The sequence below is a fragment of the Alexandromys fortis genome, unplaced genomic scaffold, assembly GCF_014885135.2.
Source record: "Alexandromys fortis isolate MF-2015 unplaced genomic scaffold, M_Fortis_MF-2015_v1.1 scaffold_36, whole genome shotgun sequence".
Taxonomy (NCBI): Eukaryota; Metazoa; Chordata; class Mammalia; order Rodentia; family Cricetidae; genus Alexandromys; species Alexandromys fortis.
In genome coordinates this window covers 9,435,077-9,461,719 of record NW_026067915.1, presented here as the reverse complement: position 1 = coordinate 9,461,719, position 26,643 = coordinate 9,435,077, and the positions used below count along the sequence as shown (strand labels likewise).

Sequence of the window (26,643 nt, the reverse complement as noted above, 5' to 3'; positions counted from 1 at the left end):
CCTCTTGAATGCAGGGATCGAGGGTGTGTACCAACCGCACCCTTCCAGGATCCCAACTTTTCCATCACTCCAAAAATTTCATGTGTCTACGCTCAGCCGTCATATTTAGCCCCAAGGAACTACTATATTTCTCTGCAATTCTGTCTCTTTTAGAAAATTCATGTTTCCTGATCCTCCTATGATTGTGTTGTTTTTTAAGTTTCATCTGTTTTATATGCCATTAATGGATTCCCTTTATTGGTAAATAGTGATTTTCATAGTGTAGATAACACATTTTTTTTGCTTATCTGTTCATTTATTAACTTATAGACATTTAGGCTGTTTCTGACTTGGCTGTTAAAACTATGTTGCTAAAATCATCCATGTCCTGGATTTAATGTAGGCATTGCTTTCACGTGTCTTGATGTCGATATTTAGGGGCAGGATTCCTGGGTCACATGGTAAGTGTATGTTTAACACGTTAAGAAATTGCCAAATTCTTGGTAGCACACTCCTTTAAATTCAGCACTTGGGAGGCAGAGGCAGGTGGATCTCTGAGTTTGAGGCCAGCCTGCTCTACAGAGCAGAGCGAGTTCCAGAACTACCAGGGCTACACAGAGAAACTCTGACTTGTAAAACCAAAAAGAGTGTGTGTGTGTGTGTGTGTGTGTGTGTATGTGTGTTGTATATCTGTCTTTTTCTCATTTTCTTTCCTTTTTTAAAGACATAGTTTCACTATGTAGCTCTGACTGTTCTAAAACTGGCTGTGTAGACCAGACTTGCCTAGCACTCACAGAGACACATTGTTTGCCTCCCTAGTGTTGGAATGACAGTTGTGTGCCCCCATCCCTGGCAAGAGCTTATCTTTATTCAGCCGAAAATAGGAGGAATGTATACTAAAAGATTTTTGAAGTTGTACAAGTATTGATTATTTATTTTTAGATTTTTTAAAATGTATGTGCATATTCTGCCTTCTTTTAGCTATGTATATATTTGTGCCGTATGTGAGCCTAGTTTCCTGAAAGGTCAGAAGAGAGCATCAAATCTTCCTGGGAATGGAATTATAAGTGGTTATGAGCCACCATTTGGGTGATGGGAATGAAACCTAGGTCCTCCACGAGAGCAAGTGCTCTTAAAAGTTGAGCAGAGTGTCTCCAGCCCAGTGGAATTGATTAGAGTAAATTGCTGCTCTTGGAGTATTGAAAAGTGGTGGTATGAGTCCTAATTGATCATGAGAAAATTCACCTCTTGGAACTAAGGCTGATTTTTATCTTTAACGTGGCTTAAATGCCCCAACAAGGTTTGTTGCTGGCCAGGGAGTGAGGCTGCTTCAAGTTTCCCTCTGGGTAAACTGATGTGTGGATGGAAGGGTTGAAGAAATAAATCATTTCACTCCTAGGATCTTAATTTGTGGGGAAACTGCCCCCACCGCTAAGACCACCTTTAAAATAAATTCTTCTAAAGTACTGCTCATTGATCATTGTCCTCCATCCCTGGAGGCGTCTTTGACACCTGGTTCTGTATATAGATCAGCAGCAGTTCTCAACCCTTTGGGCTTCAGTCAATCCTTTCACAGGGGATGCATAAGACCACCAGAAAACAGATGTTTACATTATGATTCATAACAGTAGCAAAATTAAAGTTACGAAGTAGCAGTGAAATAATTTTATGGTTGGCGGCCACCACAACATGAGTAAGTGGATTAAAGGGTCACAGCATAAGGAAGACTGAGAACCACTGATATCCTCCTTTTGTGCCTTGCTCGATGAAGATCAGTCTTGCCACAGTGGTTCCACCATATTCATAGTGTCTGCATATGTCATAACATAGGCACTTTAATTTTTTAATATTTATTTATTTATTTATTATGTATACAATATTCCATCAGTGTGTATGCCTGCAGGCCAGAAGAGGGCACCAGACCTCATTACAGATGGTTGTGAGCCACCATGTGGTTGCCAGGAATTGAACTCGGGACCTTTGGAAGAGCAGGCAATGCTCTTAACCTCTGAGCCATCTCTCCAGCCCCGATAGGCACTTTTCTTAAACTTCACGTACAACTTGGGAACCACACTAGCACCTGATACAGAAAGCTAGTGGTATATATGTGAGTTTTTTCTCTGCTGACTCAAGTGTATTGAGGGATTTTTGGCTCTTTGCACTTAATAAATATCTTCACAGTTAGTTTTTATTTATTGTGTTGTTTTGGGGGTGTGTGTGTTTGTTCTGTTTTTGACCCCTCCCTGAGAAAGGGACTCATTCTTTAGCTCTGGCTGTGTGTTTTGCCTGTATGATAGATGTGCACCATGTATGTGCCAGGTCCATGGTCAGATCCCTGGAACCTGAGCTATTGGTAGATAAGCCATAGTGTGAGTGCTGGAAAATGAACCTAGACCCTTCTGCAAGACCAGCCAGTGCTCTCAACTGTGGGCCATCTCTTCAACTAGTTTTCTTTCCTTACCAAAACTAGGATGTGCACAGAATTGTAGTCAATGCATTTCTGGTGTCAACAGAACCATGTTAGTGTAAGTGAGCTTAACTCTGAGGTTTTGTTTTGGCTGTTAGTGTTGTTGAAATCAAGGAATCAGTACAGTGTTCAAATAAATGCCTTGAACATTTTCTAAAAATAGATCTGCCTTCACTTTTTTATTTTTATGTATACAGTGTTCTGCCTGTGTGTATGCCTGCAGGCCAGAAGAGGGTACCAGGGCTCATTACAGATGGTTATGAGCCACCATGTGGGTACTAGGAATTGAACTCTCCAGCCCCCATGCCTTGAACACTTTTTTTTTTAATTCTTTTGAAGAACCACAGGTTAATATTGGTATATGGTGTTGGGTTCAGTGAGTAAGACACTTGCTCTGCAAGTGTGACTTCCTGTGTTTAGATCCCTAAACTCTGTAAAGCCAGACTCGGATCTTCTCCCTGTAATCCCACATTCACATATACAGGCGGAGAAAGAAGACCATACACATGAGCACACATAAATTACTAACTAATCATGTATTGAATGGATATCTATTTCTTGTCTAGTTGTGTAGGCTTTATGGAATTAAGGGAGGCAGCCCTGACCCCTTTCCATAAATCTTTCTGTAAAGATTCTACCTAAGTCATTTATGGTAATTTTGGTGCCTTTGCCGGGCCCATGCCCTCTGTATATGAAGATATTTAGAAATGAGAACAGTTGGGTATGGTGGCCCATACCTGTGATCCCAGGAGACAGGAAGATTCAAGGTTATCTTTAGCTACAAATTAAAACAGAAGTCAAGGTAAGAAGCAGTTGATATAGTTGGGCAAGGTTGCCCGTTGGTAATTAGCAGCACTCAGAAAGTAATGCAGAGGATCATGGTTCAAGAGTTGTAAGAGCACACCGTATTCCTAACACATGGTAGGCCAGGGCAAAAGGAGCATCTTGTTGTGAAGAGGCACCATGACCACCGCAACTTTTATGAAGGGAAATATTTAATTGGGGTGACTCACTTCCAATTCTGAGGTTTAGTCCATTATCATCATGTCGGGAAGTGAGGCAGCATGCAGGCAGATACAGTGCTAGAGAAGGAGCTGAGAATCCTTACATCTTGACTCACTGGCAACAGGAAGTGGTCTGAGACACTGGTTTCGGCCTGAGCATATATGAGACCTCAAAGCCCACCTCTGCAGTGACACACTTCCTAATCCTGCCACTCCCTTTGGGGCCATTTTCTTTCAAACCACCACAGGTCACAAGCTTGTATCAGCATGGGCTGCAGAGTGAGAACCTCTAAGGGGAGAGAGGATGTGTGGCATACATCCTTAATGTCAGTACTCAGAAAGCAAAGCCAGGTGGATCTCTGTGAGTTGGAAACCTGTTCTACATACAAGGTTCTAGGCCAAACAAGGCTAAGGAGTGAGACCTACCTAAAAAATGAAATAAAATTTTTACCTAACAGATGTATTTATGCAGCTGCTAAAATTTAAAATAGCTAGTATATCACTTCATTTTATGATAATGGTCTGTTGAAATAGTTAAAAGACATTACTATCCATGATTTAGGAACCTTGACCTAAAATCTCATGGTCCTCAGTAAGAAAATGTTTTAGCAGTGTGCACAGTGTTCCCTTTCATGGAGGGTAGTGGGAACCCCTACCTCAAATGAAGTTAGCTATCTTGCATCCTTGGTTTTCTTCAGATGTATTTGGCCTGTGGGACAGGAAGGCACTCATTAATTGAACAGCCTCAGATAATGATACTGTTCTAAAACATAACTTATTTATTTAAGTCTTGGACTATTTGAGCTTCAGTGCTGTTTTCCCCACTGAAGTTCTCTGTGAACCAGGTAGGACTCAGCCTCAAAATAGAGTTATGTCTGTATCCTGAGGTATCTGCTGGCCTTTCATGTTTTCTGTCACACCTTTGTAATATCCTGTGCTTGCCCTGGGTACTCAGATATAGACCTACAAACATATCCCAGCCTTTTTGCTCCTGTCTTGACACTTAAGATGTTTTGCAACTAGTTTACTTTTCACTTATTATGTCCCCTAACAAGCAAATGCTGCATTACTACTTGCTTCTTTAACCTAATTCTGAAATGTAAACTTCTGGAGCATGCAACATAGCTCAGTTGGTTGAGTGCTTGCCTATAATTTGCAAAGAACTGAGTATAAACTGGACATAGTGGCACACATCTGTAATCCCAGAACTGAGGAAGTGAAGGTAGAAGGATCAGAAGTTCAGGATCACCCTTAGCTATACAGCAAGCTTTAGGTCAGCCTAGGATATATGAGACACTCTTTCAAAGGAAAAAAAGAAAACCCTTTTCTGTGTCAGTAACTATAGTTGTAATGGTAAAAGTAAAATACTGCGGATCTGATGGAGGAAGGTCATTGGTTAAAAAATAAACTGCCTTGGCCCATTTTATTGGTTAGAACATAGGTGGGTGGAGTAAACAGAACAGAATGCTGGGAGGAAGAGGAAGTGAGCTCAGACTTGACAGCTCTGCTCTCTGGAGCAGAGGCCATGCTCCCCTCTCCCGGGCAGACACCAGGTCAGACATGCTGAATCTTTCCCGGTAAGACCAGTGCCACTTAGATTATTAGATATGGGTTAAAGCAGAATATGAGAATTAGCCTGTAAGGGCTAGAGTTAATGGGCTAAGCAGTGTTTAAAAGAATACAGTGTCCATGTAATTATTTTGGGGCATAAGCTAGCAGGCAACCAGGGTGCTGGGGACGCAGCCCTGCAGCTCCTACTACACGAATCCCTAAATGGCTGCCCCGATACCATACTGCAGGTCCCCAAAGTGGCAGCAGGCAGCCAGTCCCAGGCAGGGACTATGCAGTTCCCCAAGTTGCTGCAGTGGGCCATGAGGGGCAGAAAAGGCCAGGCAGGGAGCCACATGGTGGGTGAGGGATCTCGATGAGGCAGCCAGTCCTACACAAGGAGAGACAGTGCCATCTGGGCACGCCATGAGACCATGCTGCCACGCTGTGGGGCAAGAGACAGAGACATGGTTAGGCACACCATGCAGAGTGAGATTGGATATTTATTTGGTGGGTTATGGAAAGGAAGAGGAGAAGTGAGGAGAAGGGGGAGATAGAAGCTGCCTCTTCGAGAGGGAGGCAGAAAAAGAAAGGACTCAGGCTGGAAGCTGAAGATCAGCTTGCCTTTGCGGGGCTGGGGGTGTGCCTTGTCTTAACAGAGCAGACCATTACAATAGTACCTTTCCACTAACTCGATTGTTATCCATTGCATGGATCTGTTATGTATTATTTATCAAGCTCATTTTTCTTGAATATGTAAGTTGCCTTCAATATTTTATTCTTGCAAATAACTTAGTAGTGCATGTATCCTTCTTAGAATTGGTAGCTTTTGTCACCTTTTATGTAGACACCAGAAAATGTACAAGCCAGAAGACTGTCTACAAACCTTTAAAAAAATGTTTTGCTACTGGTGCTTGTTGGATTTTATGAATTCAGAGATTTTAAACTGATTTTTTAAGCCAGGCATGATGGTGCATGCCTTTTAGTCCCAGAATTTGGGAGGCAGAGTCAGGTGAATCTCTGAGTTTCAGGCCAACCTTGTCTCGAGAGCAAGTTCTAGGACAGCCAAGTCTAGTTACACAGAGAAGCCCTGTTTTGAAAAACAATAGCAGTAACAAAACTGGTTTTTAAATGCTATTTGATTATTTGTTTGTTTATTTGAGGCAGAGTCTCACTGTGTAACCTTGGCTAGCCTGGTGCTTTCTATGTATACCAAGGATTTGCCTGCCTCTACCTCCCAAGTCCTGAGATTAAGGGCATTGCTACTATACCAAAATTTGTTTGTTTGTTTGTTTTTGTTTCTTTGGTTTTTTGAGACAGGGTTTCTCTGTGGTTTTGGAGCCTGTCCTGGAACTAGCTCTTGTACACCAGGATGGTCTCTCTCACTGCCTCTGCCTCCCAAGTGCTGGGATTAAAGGCGTGCGCCACCACCGCCCAGCCAAAAAAATTTTTTTTTAAATTTGTTGTGTATATAGTGTTCTGCATGCATCACAGATAGTTGTGAGCCACCATGTGGTTGCGTGGAGTGTAGCTCAGGACCTCTGGAAGAGCAGCTAGTGCTCTTAACCTCTGAGCCATCTCTCTAGCCTAACCCAGCTTTCTTTCTTTTTTTTTTTTTTAATTTTTTTTCTCATCTTACATATGCTGTTATACCAATATCTTTTTTTTTCCCCCGAGACAGGGTTTCTCTGTAGCTTTTTTTTTTTTTAAACATTTATTTATTTATTTATTATGTATACAATGTGTGTATGTCTGCAGGCCAGAAGAGGGCACCAGACCTCATTCCAGATGGTTGTGAGCCACCATGTGGTTGCTGGGAATTGAACTCAGGACCTTTGGAAGAGCAGGCAATGCTCTTAACCACTGAGCCATCTCTCCAGCCCTCTCTGTAGCTTTTTTATTCCTGTCCTGGAACTAGCTCTTGTAGACCAGGCTGGCCTCGAACTCACAGAGATCCGCCTGCCTCTGCCTCCCGAGTGCTGGGATTAAAGGCGTGCGCCACCACTGCCCGGTTATAGCAATATCTTTATAGATGTTCATTACTTTTTTCTTTAATATTTATTTATTATGTATACAATATTCTGTCTGTGTGTATGCCAGAATAGGGCACCAGATCCCATTACAGATGGGTGTGAACCACCATGTGGTTGCTGGGAATTGAACTCAGGACCTTTGGAAGAGCAGACAAGGCTCTTAACTTCTGAGCCATCTCTCCAGCCCCCCAGCTTTATTTCTGAGATGAACTCAGAAGAGATTCAGCTGCTGGAGTAAAATTATGTGCTACCACTAATCTGACCTTAAATCCTTTATTTTGTTGTTTATGGCTTCTAAATCAAGAAGTCAAAGCCTGGAGCTGTGTTGCTAGTACTAACTAGACTCATACTTTGTGTGTGCGCCTTCATAGGACAGCATGTGAGAACATAAGTCACATTTGGGATCCCATCTGGAAAGCCTCTTGCTTATGTTTGATATTCCCCCCTTTTTTTCTTCGAGACAGGGTCTTAATACGTAGCTCTGGCTGTCCTGGAACTCTGTAGACCAGGCTGGCCTTGAACTCTGATCTGTCCTGAGATCCGCCTGCCTCTGCCTCCTGAGTGCTGGGATTAAAGACGTGTTCCTCTATGCCTAGCTTAGATAACACATTTTTAATTACTATAGAAAGGATGGTTTGGGTTCAGTTTTCAGTGAAAGCTTCTATTTTTTATAGGAAATATTAATGAAAACAAAGACTAAGAACAAGAGATAAAATAATTAATATAACTAATTTAACTTAAAAGAGCCAAAGAATGCAACTAAGTGAAAAAATGTGAGCCCAGCATCGTGGTAGATGTATACATTCTCAAACTATAGAGCACTATAAGAAGCTACAGTTAAAATTTGTTTTTTGTTGTTGTTGTTGTTTCTTACAGGTATCTCACTCAGTTGCAAAACTTATATTAGTTAATTTCCACTGGCAAGTCTCAGAGATTCTGGACAGGTAAGATGATCAGGGGAAAGAAGATAAAATTGTCCATAGCATTCTTCTGTCTGCCCACCCATTGTGATTTTGATGACATTTTGGAGTATGTCGTGTGTGTGTGTTGAAACACTATAACTAAAAACAGCTTGTAGAGCAGAGGGTTTATTTGGCTGCATATTCTGAATCACAGTCCGTTGGAGAAAGCCAGGGTGAACATGCACACCTGACAGGAACCTGACAGCTCCCAACGCAGGAGCTGATGCAGAGGCCATGGTGAAGGCTGTTATTGGCTTGCTCAGCCTGCTTGCTTGCTTGCTTTCTTTCTTTCTTTCTTTCTTTCTTTCTTTCTTTCTTTCTTTCTTTCTTTCTTTCTTTTTAAAGATTTATTTATTATGTATACAGCATTCTGCCTCGATGTATGCCCGCACGCCAGATGAGGGCGCCAGATCTCATTACAGATGGTGTGGTTGCTGGGAATTGAACTCAGGACCTCTGGAAGAGCAGCCAGTGCTCTTAACCTCTGAGCCATCTCTCCAGCCCCAGCCTGCTTTCTTGTAGCACCCAGATCCACTAGTCCAGGGGTGGCAACACACAGTGGGCTGGGCCCTCACTGTCACTGATTAAGAAAGTGTCCTGCAGGCTTGCCTACAGCCCAATCTTTTTTTGTTTTGGCTCTATCTGCCCTGGAGCCCACTATGTAGGTCAGACTGTCCTTGAACCCAAAGAATCCACCTGTCACTGCCTCTGAGCGCTGGGACCAAAAGTATATATTATCACGTCAGGCCTCTAGCCTAATCTTATGGATGCATTTTCTCAATTGAGGCTCACTTCTCTCTGGTGACTCTGGCTTGTGTTCAATTGACAAAACTAGTCAGCATGTACCCTGAGCAGGTAAGATGTTTAGTGGAAAGAAGAAATTGCTTCGGTGTTCAGAGGTCCCTCCTCTGCAGTGACTCTAGCTTATGTCAAGTTGACAAAAAGTAAGTAGCTAGCATAGATCCTGGACTGATGAGATGTTCAGTAAGATGTTAAGATGTTCAGTTTCATCTCATGAAAAGGATATGAAATTGTCCTTAGCATCCTTCAGTGCCTCTCTACCCATTGTGATTGTTGACATTTTGGAGTATATTCTCTGTCTCAATCTCTTACACACATGCACACACACACACATGCACACATATACTCTTCTATTTCTGCTTTGATGCTAGTATAGTACTTTGTTACTTTACAGGTATTTCATACATTTTTTTTTTAAATCTCTGTTGTTTAGCAGCAGATTTATTTCTGATCATCTGTGTCTGTAATAGACCAATTTTTCCTCCCCTAAAGCTTTGGAAAATGGCTGGGTGTGATGGGACATGCCTTTAATTTTTCTTTATTTTATGTATATGGTGCTCTATCTGCATGCACCTGCATGCCAATAGAGGGCATCAGATCCCATCATAGATGTTTGTGGGCCACCATGTGATTGCTGGGAATTGAAATCGGGACCTCTAGAGTTGCTGCCAGTGCTCTTTACCACAGAGGCATCTCTTGAGAGAAGATCCAGGAAAGTGCTTTCCCGCTGGGCTCTATCTCCAGCCCTATTTTAGCAAAGTGGAATTTTGCTAAGTCATCTAGGTTCCCTTTCTCTGTAGCCCAGGCTAGCCTTTAATTTGATCTTCCTGCCCCTATGTCTGAATTACCTAAGAATACCTATTATCAGTTCCACCAGGCTCAACTGGAGTGAGTAATTATTTGGGGATGGGATGGCACTGCGTCAAGTATAGGAAGATTGGTAGCACCTCTGGGCACTGCTCACGATAACAATTGGAATTACATACAAGTGCCACCAAGGTTAAAGTAGTGCAGGATATCAAGCCCCGTAGCTTGTATATGCTAAGCAAATACTATACTAACTGAGCTCCATCTTAATCCCATATTTTTTATTAAAGTTTATTTTATGTGCAATGGTGTGAAGGTGTCAGATCGCCCAGGGACTGGATTTAAACACACTTCTGAGCTGTCATGTGGATGCTGGGAATTGAACCCAGGTCCCCTAGAAGAGCAGTCAGTGCTCATAACTATCAAGCCATTTCTCCAGCCCATTCATCCCATATTTTTTAAACTCTTACTTTATTCTTAAAGTATATATCTTTTTTATTTGTATGATTATGCCATTCCATAAACATAAAATTATGCTGTATGCATTTTTCAGCTTTGAATTTAATATGGTTGTATTATATACTATCCTCTCATCAGAAAACATTATCTTTTCTCTGTCAGAAAAATAAAGCAAAACTTTTTGAGGCCCGGAGAGGTGGGTCAGTGGTTAAGAGTACCTTCAGAGGACCCGAATTGAATCTAATTCCTAGCACCACGGCAACTTACAACTGAGTCTATATTTAGGAATCCAGTGCCTTCTCCTGGCCTGCATGGCACTAGGCATGCCTATGATGTCCATACATACATGCAGGCCAAACATTAGTACACATACAGTAAATATTAAAAACCAGGTAAAGGATAGGCAGTAGTCATTGCATGCCTTTAATCTGAGCACTCAGGAGGCAGAGACAGGCAGGCAGATCTCTTGAGTTTGAGGCCAGCCTGGTCTACAGAGCGAGTTCCAGGACAGCCAGAACTACACAGAGAAACCTTGTCTCCAAAAACAAACAGACAAAACCAGCTGAGCATAGTGGCACACCCTTCAGTCTCAGCATGTCGAAGGCAGACAGAGATAGATAGATCTCTGTGAGTTCGAGGCTAGTCTGATCTACATACTGAGTTCTAGAACATCCAAACCCTGTCTTTAAACCCTCATGTCCCTGCCCACCCCCTCTCCCCCCACCAAAAGAAAACATTTGTATTGAGATAAAAAGAAATTTGGTTCAATAAGGGAGCTATTAGCATTAAGCTCAAACTCACTATGTAAACTATGTTGGCTTCACGCTTGCTGAGTGTTAGGATTACAGATGTGGATGTCGTGTTCACAAGGTAAAAGGCACTTTAGTGCAACCACAACACATGTTTGTTCTGTTACTGAGTTTAAAATGTCTTCAGTTTTTGATTCTCTATCTCTGCCTTTATTTTCAGGTACAGGGCAAATTCTGCCCAGCTGCTTGTTGAGGCTCGAGTTCAGCCCAATCCATCCAAACATGTGAGTGTCTCTGTGTCTGACAGTGTTAACACCAGTTTTTTGTTTGTTTGTTTGTTTTGTTTTAATAATTCTTTATGAGTTTTTTGAAAATAATCTTTATTTATTTTGCGGGGGTCTTACTATGCAGACCAGGCTGTCATGAGATCTTCCTGCCTTTGCCTCCTAGTGCTAGGAATAAAGGCATGTGCCACCACTGCCTGATTTTTTTTAAGCAAATTTATTTATTTTATTCTACATATATGAATGGTTTTTTTTTTTTGTTTGTTTTTTTTTTTTTTTTTTTTTTTGGTTTTTTGAGACAGGGTTTCTCTGTGGTTTTGGAGCCTGTCCTGGAACTAGCTCTTGTAGAAGAGGTTGGCTTCAAACTCACAGAGATCCGCCTGCCTCTGCCTCCCGAGTGCTGGGATTAAAGGCATGCGCCACCACTGCCCGGCCATATATGAATGTTTTTGCCTGCATGTATATACATGCACTTCATGCGTGCCTGGTAGAAATAGAGGCCAATAGAAGGCATCAAATCCTCTGAAACGAGCTACAGATGGGTGTGAACTGCCATGTAGTTGTTGGGAACCTAACTCAGGTCCTTTCCAAGGACTCCAGAAGCTAGTCTGTTTCTTGATTTGGTTATATTTATATGGAAAATCCTCTGCCCTTGAACAAACTGCAGTGTTGACTGTGAGAACCTTTACAAGTCAGCCTTTCAGAACTTTTATGGCTGAATTTGGTGAGAGGCCTTGGCTTATATGGCTACATCTCTCTCTTTCTAGGTCCCAACAGCCCATCCCCCTCACCACTGTGCAGTGTGTATGCAGTTTGTGCGGAAGGAGAACTTACTCTCTCTGGCCTGCCAACATCAGTTTTGCCGAAGCTGCTGGGAGCAGCATTGCTCCGTGCTTGTCAAGGATGGTGTTGGTGTGGGTGAGTCAACACTGAACTTAAACTAGGCCTCTTCATTTTATTTATTCAATTTTATTTTATGTGTTTTGTCTACATGTAGCTCTGTGTAGCATATGTGTGGTTGGTGCTTGTAGACGTCATGGAATACCCTGGAACTGGTTTTACAGTTTGTAGTGATCATCGGGTGGGTTAAGGGAGTAGAACCCAGTTCCTCTGCAAGAGCAACAAGTGCTTTTAACTGCTAAACCTTCTCTCCAGCCTTAAAGTATTTGTCCTTCACTGTGTGTTTTTCCTTAAACAACCTTTCCTCTTGAAAGGGTTTTATAGATAGAACAGGTAGTTCAGTGCTTCAGTCAATAGTAGCGGTTTCTGTGGTCTCCAGTAATGTGAGGGAATTAAAGGTCTTACAGATATTGGTGTGAGTACAAGTGTGCTTTTCGCACCTTTAAAAGAACTGTCTTTTGAGCTTCCTTTCATGGCTTGATTCCCTCTACTGTTTGGGCAGTATAACCCATTATCAGAATTTATTACCAGCTACAGAAGCATTTGTTGTTCTGAAACGTGATAATATTCAGACTAATTAGAACCATGTTCGTTGTTACCTGCTGAATCTCAGTATGTTAACCTGGGTATGTATGATGGTACAGGTCTATGATCCCAACATTTGGGAGGAAGAAGCAGAAGCATCAGAAGTTCAAGCCCAGTCTCAGCTAGATAGCAAGTTTGAGGCTATCTTACACTACATGAAAGAGTCCCTTCCCCACCCAGCCCCTCAAAAAAGAAAACATAAAAATGTCAGTATAGGGCTGGAGAGGTGGCTCAGGTTAAGAGTGCTGACTGTTCTCCCAGAGGTCCTGAGTTCAACACTCAGCAACTACATGATCCCTCTGCCTCTGCCTTTGTCTTTCCAATGCTGGGATTGGGATTAAAGGTGTGAGCCACTACATCCAGCCCTGTAATATTATTTAGTGGTGCTTGGGCTGATCTATGGGTAATTGGGCACAATCTTTGTTACATTATTATGAAAACATGTAATTTCTCTCTTTGAATGTGTTGTTGATAAATATTTTGGACAGTATTCCTCTATGAAATTAGAATTTGTTGGTTGAACTTCGTGGGTAAGTGTTGTGTCGTCTGCAGTATGGTTATCCATCACATTATCTTTGGTCAACAGGAGTCTCGTGCATGGCTCAGGATTGTCCACTCCGAACACCAGAGGACTTTGTATTTCCCTTGCTTCCCAATGAAGAATTGAGAGATAAATACAGGCGCTACCTCTTTAGGGACTATGTGGAGGTATGAGCAGCCCTGTTCTGCCCTCTGTCTTCCTGAGCCTACCGTATACAGTATAATCGCAGCTGGCATTAGATGGGGGTGGTGAGTCACATGGGTAAATGCCAGATCTGTTACTTCCTTGTTATGAGACCACTTGCTCATTAATTTATCTGAATCTTGATTTTTTTCTTATTTGCATTTGTGTGTGTGTGCGCGTGCGCGTGCGTGAGTGCATTTGGTGGTTTGCCATGCATGTGGAGTCCTCTGGAACTGGAATTACAGACAGCTGTGAGCTGCCATGTGGAGTGGAAGCCAGGTCCTCTGGAAAAGCAGTCAATGCTCTTAACCACTGAACCATCTCCCCAGCCCTGAGTCTTGGTTTTCATTTCTGTAATATGGACAGTCGTCCTAGAGTATACACAGTTAATGAAACAAGCTGAGCCGGCCATCTTATGTGAGGGTTGAGCACAGGTCTGGCACAGCTCAAGAGTTGCTATTCCACATGGTTTTCTGCACACTTAACCCTGATAAGGGCTCTTTTGTTTCGCTTTTTAGCAATTTTAAAACTTGTTCATGATTGCAGGGTAGTTAATTTTAGATTCCTTTCCCTATTTAGGCTACCTGTCAGTTTTACAGATTCTGTGCAACATAACTTTATCTTTGTCATTTATTACTTAGTTTAAAAGTTTATTGAATAAGTTGTTGTCTTGTGCACATTCAGGATAAACACAAGGCCCTATTTTTTTGTTTATTTGTGTTTTTTTTGTTTGTTTATTTGTCTGGTTGGTTGGTTGGTTGGTTTGGTTTGGTTTTTCAAGACAGGATTTCTCTTTGTAGCCCAGCTATCCTGGAACTCTAGAGCAGGCCCTAAACTCTTAGGAAATTCACCTGCCTCTGCCTTCCAAGTACTGGCATTGAAGGCCTGAGTCACCATCATGGCTCAGCTTCATTCTTTGGATACTTCGTTGCCTTCGGTAGATTACTGGGCACCTTTGAGTCCCTGAGCTGTCAGGTGCATAGGTAACTGGGATGTGTTCTCATCCAGTCCACATCAAAACATTTCTTCCTGAGACATGTTTTCCCTATATTGACCAGGCCTTGACTAAGCTACTTGGGCTCAAAGCAGTCCTTCTGCCTTAGTCTTCCAAGTAACAAAGTAGTTGAAGTTACAGACACACGTGTCTGCACCCAGCCTACAGGTACCTTCTTATATAATAACTTAAACTTAGTGGCTACCAGTTTTAAGCTTTCTAAGTTTTAGTCTTTTGATACAAGCTATCAGCTAGGAGAACAGAGGCCCTTGAACAGTCTGTTGAGGCAGCTAAAAGAAGATATCCTCCTCATTTCCCTCTGTGTTCACAGAGCCATTACCAGCTCCAGCTGTGCCCCGGTGCAGACTGCCCCATGGTTATTCGGGTACAGGAGCCTAGAGCTCGCCGAGTACAGTGCAATCGATGCAACGAGGTCTTCTGGTAAGAGGGAGCGAGTGCTGAGAAGTCCTGGCGTCGTGGCCCATCTTCCTCCAAAGAGCATGGGGCTGGGAGAGATGCATATCTGTTCTAGGAGAGTTCTCTGGTCCACGTAGCTCCGCATTTTGCATTCCTCAGATATTTATAAACAAACAGTCTTTGGAGTCAAGGAAGTGCAGGTTCCTGAGGAATATGCTTGAACATCTGATCATCTTCCCTCTATTTCCACAACGCTGGGATTCTGGACTGCATCACCATGCTCAGTTTATGTGGTGCTAGGGGTTGACCTTGTCCATGTGCATGCTAGGCAAGCACTCCAAACCACTTTAGCTAACTTTTTTGTTTGTCTTGTTTTGTTCTGAGACAGAGCCTTGTTATATAACTTTGGCTATCCTGGATCTTACTTTGTAGACCAGGCTGTCCTAAAAGTTAGAAAGATCTGCCCCTCAAGAGCTGGTATTAACTTCATATGCCACCCTGCTGGTACTCGCTGCCTTTTATAAAACTGATTTATGGGTGAATTCTACATCTGAGGTACTCCCCATTCAGTAAACTCCATGGGCATAGCCGAAACATAATAGATTCTTTCCAGGTGACAAGCACTGTCCAGCTGTTTTCCCTACATATCACAACTGCAAGATTGCCATCTAGGTGAGGAAATGAAGGTACAAGGTAAATAAACCTACTAGAAAATAGCAGAGCTGTAATCCAGGTGTGTCCTAATTGCACCTCCCTGGAAGATTGGTGGTCTAGATGCAGAGAAACCACACAGTACATGTGTGTGTGTGTGTGTGTGTGTTTTCTGCCTTTCAGGACAGTGAGGGACCCCGTCCCAACAAAAGTCGAAAACTGAACACCTTTTTTTTTTTTTTTCACATTCGGAGCTTCTTTCCCAAAGGCACGTGTCCGCTGTCTGCCTGTGGACCTTAGTGTTGGCTTGTACAAAAGGAGATTAGAATGCGAGTTCTAGTTGTCAGATATAATAGGACCGCTCAGATTTGATAAGTTCTGGCATTCGTGCATCCTTCTGCACATCTGGCTAGTTCTACCTTATACCTGAGCGAAGTATCCTCAGAGTGCCTTCTGCGTACTTGCCTTCCAAAATGATGCACTCATGGCCAGAGATGGCACTCAGCTGCACATAGAGCCTTGGGTTTGAGCTCCTGCACCACATAAACCAGGCATGTTTGGCTCATGCCTGTAATGCTAGTACTCAGGAAGTAGAGGCAGAAAGATCATTTTGGACACTAGCCTGGGATATATGAGACCCTGTTGCAGGGGTGGGGGTACACACACAAACCTGAGCTCCAGACACGAAATGTAGCTTCATAGTAAAGTGCAAGGCCTTGAGTTTACTCTAGCACCTCAAAGGAGGGCTGGGCTCCATTTGACTCCTTTTGGGAAGGGTTAATTCAATTCAAGATATTTAAGAAGTTTCATGTGGACCTATTGAGCATGTAACGGGCTCAAGTTGAAAGAACATTCATAATGCTTCATTATAATCTGGGTAACGCCCCTAAGACCCAAAGCTAATTCAAGATATGTGAAGCTCAAACAAGAGGACAATTTAAAACACAAGACCCTTATTTGGTGAATATTTGAATGTGTTTCTTTTTCAATTTTAAGTTTCAAGTGTCGACAGATGTATCACGCCCCCACAGACTGCGCCACAATCCGGAAATGGCTTACGAAGTGTGCAGACGACTCTGAAACGGCTAACTACATTAGTGCTCACACTAAAGATGTAAGGACTATGTGTTACCTGTAATGGAACTTCCCTAAATAGCGCCCTGAAGGTTGGACATCTGAGAGCAGAGCACATGCCCAGCAGCTTGTTGGAAGCGTGGACAATCAGCCACACTTAGTAGAGCTTATCACTGTTTAATCCTTAGATGCATTGTTTTTAATTATTTTTTAGTGCTGGACATAGTTGCCCACACCTTTAGTCCTTGCACAGAGACAGCGGCAGTTGGATCTTTGTAAGTTTAAGGCTAGCCCCTGTCTCAAAATAAAAACAAATAACATTTTTTTTTACTTTATGTGTATGCAATTCCTGCCTGAATACATGTATGCGCACCACGTACATGCTTGTTGGATATGCTAGAACTAGAGTTACGGGTGATTTTGATCCACTGCGTGGTACTAGAAATTGAACCTAACCAGGTCCTCTGCAAGCACAACAAGTGCTGTTAACTGCTGAGCCATCTCCAGCCCCAGATGCGCTTTTTTCAATAAAATTCCAAAATACTTAGAAAAGTTTTACCCTAGGAAGAACTAATTAGGAAAACCCTGATTTTTATTGAAACTGTACCAAGTTTTGATAGCCCTAGGAGTGGAGTGGTTAATTGACCTAGCTCATAAATAACATGACTGTAATACAAGCCCAGAGATTGTCAATATTCATTAAAGCTTCCCCTTGGGGCAGAATTCATTGTGCAGTGCCTCACTGATACACTCAGGCCTCTACATAGACTAAATCACCCTAGTGGGGGGGCTCCATGTCAGCCTAGTCCTGGGGTTGCTGGCCTTTTCCAGGTGAGAGGTGTTCTGAGGTGTTTTCCACACCCTCTTCAGGAAGCCAGAGTTCAAGTAAGCAGGACCTCATCCTTGGTGGCCATTCTCCCATCAGGCAGGCTTTCTGCTGCCTTAGCCTGGGCTTCATCTGAGTGGTGCTACAGAAAGGACAGGTAGTAGAAGACTTAGTGGGGCTCAGCTGGAACTCGGATTATCTCAGAGCCGAACATGCTGACCTCATTTCCTTGAATTGCTGTTCCAGCCTCAGCGACCTGCCACATTTAAGTGAGACTCCCACCTCCCCAGAAGTGCTTGCGATGAGCTACTGGGCATGGGGGCCTGGAGTGTTGTGTAATTTTTCTTAGAGCTGGGCTGATGTGTAAGCCTAATGGCACCCTTCTGTCTCCTCAGTGTCCCAAGTGCAACATCTGCATTGAGAAGAACGGAGGCTGCAATCACATGGTGAGCAGAAGCAGATAGCGTCTGTGTGTGTGATATGGAGCCCTTGGTCAGAGTATTCTTCCTTAATGTGTTCTCTTCTCTTCTCTCTGACAGCAATGCTCCAAGTGTAAGCATGGTGAGTCGCAGACCTGGTCTCCGGTCTGGGAGCGTGGTCTATGTTTCTTGTACTGTGATTTCTATTACTGATTAGTGAGTTCTTTTGTAATAAAACAGCAAAACAAAGGGGAATCTCCCTCACTTAAGACTATGCTAGCTGGGCAGTTGTGGCACACATCTTTTATCCCAGCACTTGGGAGGCAGAAGCAGGTGGATGTCTGTGAGTTCAAGGCCAGCCTGGTCTACAAGAGCTAGTACAGCAAGGACTATTACACACAGAAATCAAAAAAAAAAAAAAAAAAAAAAAAGGACTAACTGGCATAAGTGCAAGTTTAGGTTGGTTTTTTGTTGTTGTTGTTTTTTTGGTTTTTTTTTTTGTTTTTTTTTTTTTTTTTGCGGGATGAGCATTCATTCCACTGCCCTCTTGCCAATGTGTAGTTAAAAGTCAAGTTTTGTGTGATTATGATCCTCAGTCATCCAGTACTCCAGTACAGCGGTTGGATTATAAGCATGTACCAAAACACTCAGTTGAAGGTTTTAGTGTCTTCTATTCTTTTTGCCAAAACAGACAGATATCAAAAAAATTGATTATCTAAGATACCATAAGAGATGTCTTTTAGAAAAGGTTGTTCATGGCTTTGCCATGGCACTAAAAATCAGTTTAAGATTAGTTCAGAGCAGTTTCCAGAAGGACTTCTGATTAGGTCTCCACCATCAGGACTGAGCAGGTCTTTGCACATGTGTGTTGTTTAAAGAAGAGTGGGAATCGGGCTCTTGCTGGGCTCACTGCTCTCTTTGCAGGGTGCCAAGTAAAATCCTTTCCTTTTTCTTAAAAAAAAAAAAAAAAAAAAAAGTTGTGTGTTGGGTCTCTTTGTAGCCAGCTACATAGGAAACTGGGAAAGAGAATTGGTTGAGCACAGATGCTTGAGGCCAACGTGGATCTCATGTTAATTATCCTGGAACCTAGAAGAAGAAAAGGAAAGGAAGAAGGTCCGGTGGTGGTGCTCGCCTTTAATCCCAGCACTTGGGATGCAGAAGCAGGCAAATCTCTGTGAGTTCCAGGACAGCCAGGGCTCCATGGAAAAACCTTTTCTTGAAAACCAAAAAGAACAGGAAGAAAAGTGCAGACTGTATGGCATATTTCTAGTGCCTGAGAAGCCTCATCTCCTTGTCTCTCAACAGCCAGAGTTTGCTCTTTAATTCTGTCACTTACTGGATGGAGCAACCCTGAGCAATGTGTTACCCCTTACAACAAGCCTAACTGATGAAGGAAGGGACGGTGGAATCTACTGATAGAAGAGGGTTTCTGGGAAACAGAAGTTGAATAACTGTGGCTGTCTGCGTTGACCTTCCTTCTCTAGATGTCCTTTTGGAAACTCAGTGCCCGGAATAAAGATAAACAGAATTTTTCTCTAATAGGTTTGCTGGTAGAAACAGAGCAGAACATGGACTAGATAGATCTTGAACACCTAACAAACTGTGGGCAGTCTCTCTGTAGTAGATGCCAGTTGTTATTTGAATGCATAGCATACCTTTTTTTTTAATATTTATTTATTTATTATGTATACAATATTCTGTCTGTATGCCTGCAGGCCAGAAGAGAGCACCAGACCTCTTTACAGATGGTTGTGAGCCACCATGTGGTTGCTGGGAATTGAACTCAGAACCTTTGGAAGAGCAGGCAATGCTCTTAACCACTGAGCCATCTCTCCAGCCCCCCATAGCATACCTTTTAAGCAGAGTATTTTTTTATAATTTATTTTTATTATATGCATATTGGTGCTTTGCCTGCATGTATGTATGTGTGAGGGTGTCTCTTAGAGTTACAGACAGTTGTGAGCTGCCATGTGGGTGCTGGAAATTGAGCTCAGGTCCTGTGGAAGAGCAGTCAGTGCTCTTAACTACTGAGCATCTCCCAGCCCTACATAGCATACTTCAGATTCTTTTCTTCTTGCCTTCCTCAATGTGGAAACTGCATATGAACTATTGATTAGAGATTTTATACTAATACACATTTTGGAAAGGGTGGGAAAGATAGCTCTCAGTAAGTAATGTCATTGCTGCATGACAGTCTGAAGTCAGTCCCCAAAGCCCAAGTAACAAAGTTGGATATAGGCACATGCTTGTAATCCTGATGTTGGGGGAGACAGAGACAAGTAAAATCTTGGGACTTGTGGCTGGCTAGTCAGCCACCCTAACCTATTTGGATGAACTCTAGAGCTTGTCGAGAGAGAGAAGGGGTGTGGGGGGGGGGGGAGAATGAAATAAAATGTTAAGTAGCAACTGAGGAACAACATTAGTATTGACCTCTGTCCTTGTGTGTGCATGTAATAGGAGCACATATACTAAAACGGGAAGAAGCTTTTGTTTCCAGTTTTATATAAAATCTTAGGATAAGTAGGAACTTTAAGGTAATTAGGACAGTGTTTTCTATCAGCTGTGTGTTCTAGATGATAGGGTCTGGGGGTGCTCATGTGGGTATTTTTGCTTCTCACAATGCCTTGAGCAAGCTGACCTGTGATTTTGTACAGTCAGCAGTAAGGCACACAGCATGTGTGCCCATGACCATTGGCTATCCTGACAAGCTTTGGGGACAGTCAGTTGTGACAAGAATAAGAATTGCACATCTCTCTGCAAAGAGGCAGCCTTGGGAGTCTCTGCTCAGGTTAACTCCTCCTCCTACTCCTCTGCCTATGCCTTAGAGGAGTGTGTGATTGTCTTATGAAGGTGAATGACCCACCCTCTATTCTGTGCAGACTTCTGCTGGATGTGTCTAGGAGATTGGAAGACGCACGGCAGTGAGTATTATGAGTGCAGTCGGTACAAGGAGAACCCTGACATCGTCAACCAGAGTCAGCAAGCCCAGGCCAGGGAGGCCCTCAAGAAGTACTTGTTCTACTTTGAGAGGGTAGGTGTCTCATCATATCCCTGCCCTTCCAGAGTAGGTTCTTTCCTCTGACCTGCTAAGGTGAGATCATTGGGATGCCGTGTGCATATGGAAGCCACTGAATGGAGCTCTTGCACCTGCCTCCTGAGCATTGCCTCTTGGCAAATGTGGCTTTTCAGTCGTACAGGACAACTGCACAGGGAAGGACCTGGTATTACCTTAGCTGAAGGATGGATTGTGGTCAGTCTTTTCCATAAGGCAGAGACATCTGTGAGCATGGCCTAAATTCCTGTCTTGATCTCTATGTTTCTGAGACTCCTATGTTTTTCCTTCTTCCTCTGTTGTGTAGTGGGAAAACCACAATAAAAGTTTGCAGCTTGAGGCACAAACATACCAACGGATTCATGAGAAGATTCAGGAGAGGGTTATGAACAATCTGGGGACATGGATTGACTGGCAATACCTACAGAACGCTGCTAAGCTGTTGGCCAAGGTATCTCCCATTTCACTCTTCCATCACTGAGTCCCAACCTTCTCCTTGTTCGCTGCAAACATTAGGGTGAGAAGCCACCTCTGAAAGGAAGGGGAATTTGTTACCCTGCATAGCTCTGCATGCACATTTATGGGTGCACATTTCCCTGTGCTGAATATACCAGAAGTCTCAGCCCTTTGCTAGATGTCCACAGGATTTCTGAATGGTTTTACTGCCTCCTGCCAACAGTGAAAATTAGTCTTTTTCTCCTTTGTCTGATCTCTGGATAACTGAAAGGAAAATGGATGATTGATAAGTATTAAGATACATATGCTTTAATGTCCAACTAAAATCCTGAGGCGTCTGGTGGTGGTAAACAATTTAAACATGGTGGTTCTGTGGTTTCATTTTTTCCTGTGTCTTCCTGTAATGGATCATCTCTGGTTTGGCCTCATGTCTAGAGTCCCCATTTACATGGTTGGATATGAATTGTAAGGGATGTGGGCCAGTTAGAAAGGTACAGGTGCTTTTTTTTCTTTCCTATTACAGTGTCGATACACCCTGCAATACACCTATCCATATGCGTACTACATGGAGTCTGGTCCTAGGAAGAAGCTGGTAAGCCAAAGCTGCCCTTCTGCTTTTTTCTGCAGCTCTCGAGGAGCCCATTCTTACCAGTACTTGACAAGTGAAGAGGGAGAACACAATCAGACTTTCTTATGTAAGATTTCTTCTCTGCTCTGGACATCTGTAAAACAGACCTCTTGGATAGCCAGTGGCCATACCATGCACATTCTTACATTATACTTGCCATTTATTCCTTTAGTTCTTCCTCTTAAATATGCTTGTTTCTGCCTTTGATAAAGTAAATTTTCTATATCACTTAAATGTGGAAAACAAAGCATTTATATTATTATTCATTATCCCACCAGAAAAAATAGGTCATGGTTAACTTTTTTTTTTTTAGTTTTTTGAGACAGGGTTTCTCTGTGGCTTTGGAGCCTGCCCTGGAACTAGCTCTTGTAGACCAAGTTGGCCTCGAACTCACAGAGATCCACCTGCCTCTGCCTCCCGAGTGCTGGGATTAAAGGCGTGCGCCACCACTGCCCGGCATGGTTAACATTTTCTATCCTTTAAAATTAATGTTATGGAAATATGGCTTCGTGGAAGAGCATCTATCTGCCTGGCTTCCTGGATTCCATCCCAGTACCAGAAACACACACCTATAGTCCTAGCAATACAGATACAGAAGTATTGTGAGTTTTGGTCCATCCTAGGCTACATAATGGTACCTTATCACCAACAACAAAATCAGGGGGCTGGAGAGATAGCCCAGAGGTTAAGAGCCCTGGCTGCTCTTCTAGAAGTCCTAAGTTCAATTATCAGCAACCACACGGTGACTCACAACCATCTGTAAAGGAATCTTATGCCCTCATTTGGTGTGCAAGCTACATGCAGGTAGAACACTGTATATATAATGAATAATTCTTTTTTTTTTTTTTTTTGTATACAATATTCTATCTAGCATGTATGCCTGCAAGCCAGAAGAGGGCAACAGACCTCATTACAGGTGGTTGCTGGGAATTGAACTCAGGACCTTTGGAAGAGCAGGCAATGCTCTTAACCTCTGAGTCATCTCTCCAGCCCCCCCCCCCTTTTTTTTTCTAAAAAAAAAAAAAAAGAAAAGAAAAGAAAAGAAAATACCAGCCAGGCGGTGGTGATGCATGCCTTTAATCCCAGCACTCGTGAGCTGTCATGATTTACCAGATTAAATTCTGTTTTTTTTAGTGGCTATGTAAATGCCCCATCTGTATTGCCTTAATGTATTATCATTTGAGGTGACAGTTGTTTCCATTTTCACTGTCACCAATAAGACCGAGGAAAGTCTTCATGCATAACATTTTACTCCTCGGGTGTATAGTTACTAAGTCAAAGAATTTGATTTCTTTTTTTTTCTGAGGTAGGACCTCACTTAAAATCTTCCTGTCTCTACCTCTCAAGTGTTAAAAGTACAGGCCTCTGGCCTGCATAACCCCACAGACCAAACTGTTTGGTTTTTCAAAGGGTTTCCTTCGTTTGGTCAGTTGGTTGGTTTTTTAAGAGTTATGGCTTCCTATAGCTGAGGCAGCCTCAAACTTCCTAAGTAACCAAGGAGGATCTTGAATTTGTGATGCTCCTTAGTGTGGGGATTTCAGGCAAGATCCCAGTCCGGCTTTGTCCATCCTAGGTAGGTAGGTAGGTGTCTCACCTGATAGAAAGGCTTTTGATTGGCTGAAAGGCTGCGGAGAATGTTGAGTGAGTGCAGTGTTTTGAGGATGTCCTTTCTAACTTCACTTTGGCAGCATCTGTGTCCCAGTATTTTGGGGAAAGTCTTTTCCTTTGACTTTAAGCTTCTCGCCTTCCTTTGGATGCTGATCTCCAGCTCTATGCATAGAGGGTAGGGGGCATTCTGAGGACAGTGGCAGGCTTATCAGTTGCTAATTGGAGCCTGAGGTGCTGCATGTGCCCTCCGTCTGCAGGCCCTGCCCGGCTACAGCCCCTCTCCTTTTGACCCTCCTGCTCTGCCCATACAGTTTGAATACCAGCAGGCTCAGCTGGAGGCTGAAATTGAAAACCTGTCGTGGAAAGTTGAGCGTGCAGACAGCTATGACAGAGGGGTAAGTGTCTTCTGCCCTGGTGCAGGTAAGGGAAAGGTTTCATTAATAGGTGATTGTATGGAGATGGCGGTTAACGCTGTTGCAGTGGGGGTGAAAGGTTAATTTTGTTTGGACTCCTCAGACAGAGCCCCTGCTCTTAGTTGGCTTTGGGACTTGTAAGCACCTGTTGTATATCCCTTGTGCAGGACTTGGAAAACCAAATGCACATAGCAGAGCAGCGGAGAAGAACCCTGCTGAAGGATTTTCACGACACCTAAGCTGGGCTGTGGATGTGCCGGGGTGAGGAAGACGTAGCTGTGGGCGTCCCGGCTACCATACTGCATGCTGCAGGCTCTGCCTTCAAGACCCCAGGCAACAGCCAGGGCCCCACTCCTGAGAGACACTGGCAACAACCTCTTAGTCAATTTGTTTTCTCCTCATCTTTTTGCTTTTTGTTTCTACCAGGGTAGAGGCCATGTTGGACTGGCCTCTAGTAAGGACTTTTATTAAATTCTCCCTGGATGGTTGTTGGGAGGGAGGGAACTTTTTTTCCTGAATGGCTATTAATAGTATTAGATCATTACAACTTATGTAATTTTCAAAGGTTGTACGATTATAAAGAAAAAAGGCAAACCATAGGATAACACAGAGCCCTTTTGAAAATAAATTGGCTTTGGAGTGTATACCCTCTAGCTATTTTACTTAGAATATAACCTGATGCTGCCCAGCCACCAGCCTCAGAATGTCTGCGCTGCCAGGGTCCCTGGGGTGGCATCTGCTTTCCAGCATCCTGTTTGACGGTATCTGGAGTCCAAGGGAAAGCAAGGGTGGCAGATGGTGGGGAGCTGAGTTGGCCTGCATAACAGGCATGGCGCACAGGGTCACATGCCTCCTGCCTTCGCTGGGCAGCAAGGGCACAGGGCAAGCAAGGTCTCAATATGGCTTACTTTTATTCTTCAATGTGAGACTTACTTGAGTTAGGCCACCAAGCCAGAAGCCATAGCAGAGCAGAGGTGGGCTTTCGCACCTCCAGACTGGGAGACTGGTTCAGCGTGGTGCTTCCTTTTGTCTCCTAAAGAAAAGAGAGCCACCTTTGAAAGGAATCGTTCCCCGAATAAGTTTTCTTTTCTTTGGTTGTTCCTTTTGATCCAGTATTCAATGGTGTACTCTGACCAGGGCCACACGTGCCGTGTCCGACACTGTCCTACTGCATTCTTGTGGACATCAAGGTCAGAGTTTAGCATGGCCCTTTCAAGGGCATGGGCCTTGTGGCTCAAGAGCTAGGTTTGCACAAGTTATTTTATGTTAGCCTGGAGTGTGGCCAGACGCTACTCTGGGCTGGGATATGTTCCCTTTCGCCTAGTTGCAGTTGTCAGAGGACCCCATCTCTAGGGTCTGGGAGTCTAAGGCCAGGAGAATGCCTGGTGTGGTCCCAGTTCCTTTACTAGAAGGGGCTGGCCGGAGGAAAGGACCAGTCCTTGCACAGTCAAGTGCACGGGGATAGGCAGCTTGCCTGGTGTCCTTCCTGTCTTGAACCTGGTCCTGTGGGCCTTTGAAAAGTTAGATCTGTGATCTCTGGGGTTTCCATGGCTTTGTTCAGTGCCTCCCTCTGAGACTGGCAGAGCTATCTATACTTGACAGGGCCTCCTTGAACTCCTAGGAGAGCCTGCAGAGAAATCTGTGAATATTGCGATGCAGATTCTTTGATATTCATACATTTTCACCTCCAGTCAACAATTACCTAGGTACCATGTAAAGCTATAAAATGGAGTTGTTTTCAAGACAGGTGACAGCTGCGACTCTTGGGGTACTTGGCCAGCTACATGTTCTCTTTCACCTCCTCAGGTTTTGTCTCTTCATGTTGTCCCGACAAGTGAGAGATTGTGGGGTGGATTGGAAGTAGTTTGGTGTGTATCGCTTGATCCCAAAATAACAGTAGGAGCTAATCGTAAACCAGGAATATTCCTACCGCAGGGCCTGGGGTGGCACGTGCATTCTGTGCTGATACACAGCCTTCCATCAGTGGCACTGCCGTGACACAGAACCAGAGTTGCAGCTCTGCAACCTAAACCCCTTGGGCGCTTTCTGAACTGCGCAGCTGACATGCTACTTATCAGCTGTGACCCTGACCATTCGCACTGCAGGAAGCTGTGCCGGCCACAGCTGGTAGTACTTCACCTGTGGACACCTTCCTTTTGCGCCCTCAGTGGCCGTCCTTTGCAACATTATCAGGGACATCTTAAAGGTCAGGCAGAGATGGTTTTTTTGTGGGGGGGGGGGTGTTTGGTTTTGTTTGGCGTTTTGCCCTACAAAGGGTAGAGAAAGACGTGTTTTCATGAACTGACCAGATCCTTGTTTTTCTTTAAAGAAAAGTTGAGGTGATGTCATCTGCTCAAAGTTGAGTGGTTTATTCAGAATAAACTAAGTTTCTGATTATAAAAGTGTGTGGAGTCTTCCTTCAAAGTGTCTAAGTGCCTTTTGTCCTCCTCCTCCAGGGACTGTGAGGCCCCGTTAGAGTTAGCAGTGCTTTTCTTCCTGTGGGGAGAAATGGTTCTGAGTGCCCCCTGCAGAAGGAGAAGTGTTAGTTCTCCTTTCCTTGGGGACAGATTGAGCCATTCCCTACAAACACCTTGGGCTGAAGTAGGAACACCCTGAGCCCTGCCATTAAAGCCCTCTGGGTCTCTCCAAAGCAAATGCAGACCATATGACAGAGGACATTGTGGCTCTTGAAATTTATAAACAAAACTCGGGACAAAAATTGGAAATGGGGCCGGGCGATGGTGGCGCATGCCTTTAATCCCAGCACTCGGGAGGCAGAGGCAGGTGGATCTCTGTGAGTTCG

At 43.6% G+C, this 26,643-nt stretch overlaps 1 protein-coding gene across 6 annotated transcripts in view; it reads left to right on the top strand.

Moving 5' to 3' along the window:
- Positions 1 to 26,242, top strand: part of Arih2 (ariadne RBR E3 ubiquitin protein ligase 2) — a 56,985-nt gene extending 30,743 nt beyond the window's left edge. For 5 of the 6 annotated variants that reach the window (XM_050139370.1, XM_050139368.1, XM_050139369.1 and 2 more), the window contains 13 exons: positions 7,908 to 7,975; positions 11,030 to 11,093; positions 11,861 to 12,011; positions 13,165 to 13,286; positions 14,628 to 14,737; positions 16,361 to 16,478; positions 17,660 to 17,710; positions 17,804 to 17,825; positions 20,563 to 20,714; positions 21,043 to 21,186; positions 21,715 to 21,783; positions 23,685 to 23,822; positions 24,008 to 26,242. In XM_050139370.1, the coding sequence (XP_049995327.1) occupies positions 7,908 to 7,975; positions 11,030 to 11,093; positions 11,861 to 12,011; positions 13,165 to 13,286; positions 14,628 to 14,737; positions 16,361 to 16,478; positions 17,660 to 17,710; positions 17,804 to 17,825; positions 20,563 to 20,714; positions 21,043 to 21,186; positions 21,715 to 21,783; positions 23,685 to 23,822; positions 24,008 to 24,079 (1,281 nt within the window). In that variant the 3' untranslated portion in view covers positions 24,080 to 26,242. The remainder of the gene's footprint in view (positions 1 to 7,907; positions 7,976 to 11,029; positions 11,094 to 11,860; positions 12,012 to 13,164; positions 13,287 to 14,627; positions 14,738 to 16,360; positions 16,479 to 17,659; positions 17,711 to 17,803; positions 17,826 to 20,562; positions 20,715 to 21,042; positions 21,187 to 21,714; positions 21,784 to 23,684; positions 23,823 to 24,007) is intronic. The other variant, XM_050139371.1, reaches the window with a different exon arrangement.
- The last annotated feature ends 401 nt before the right edge of the window (positions 26,243 to 26,643 follow it).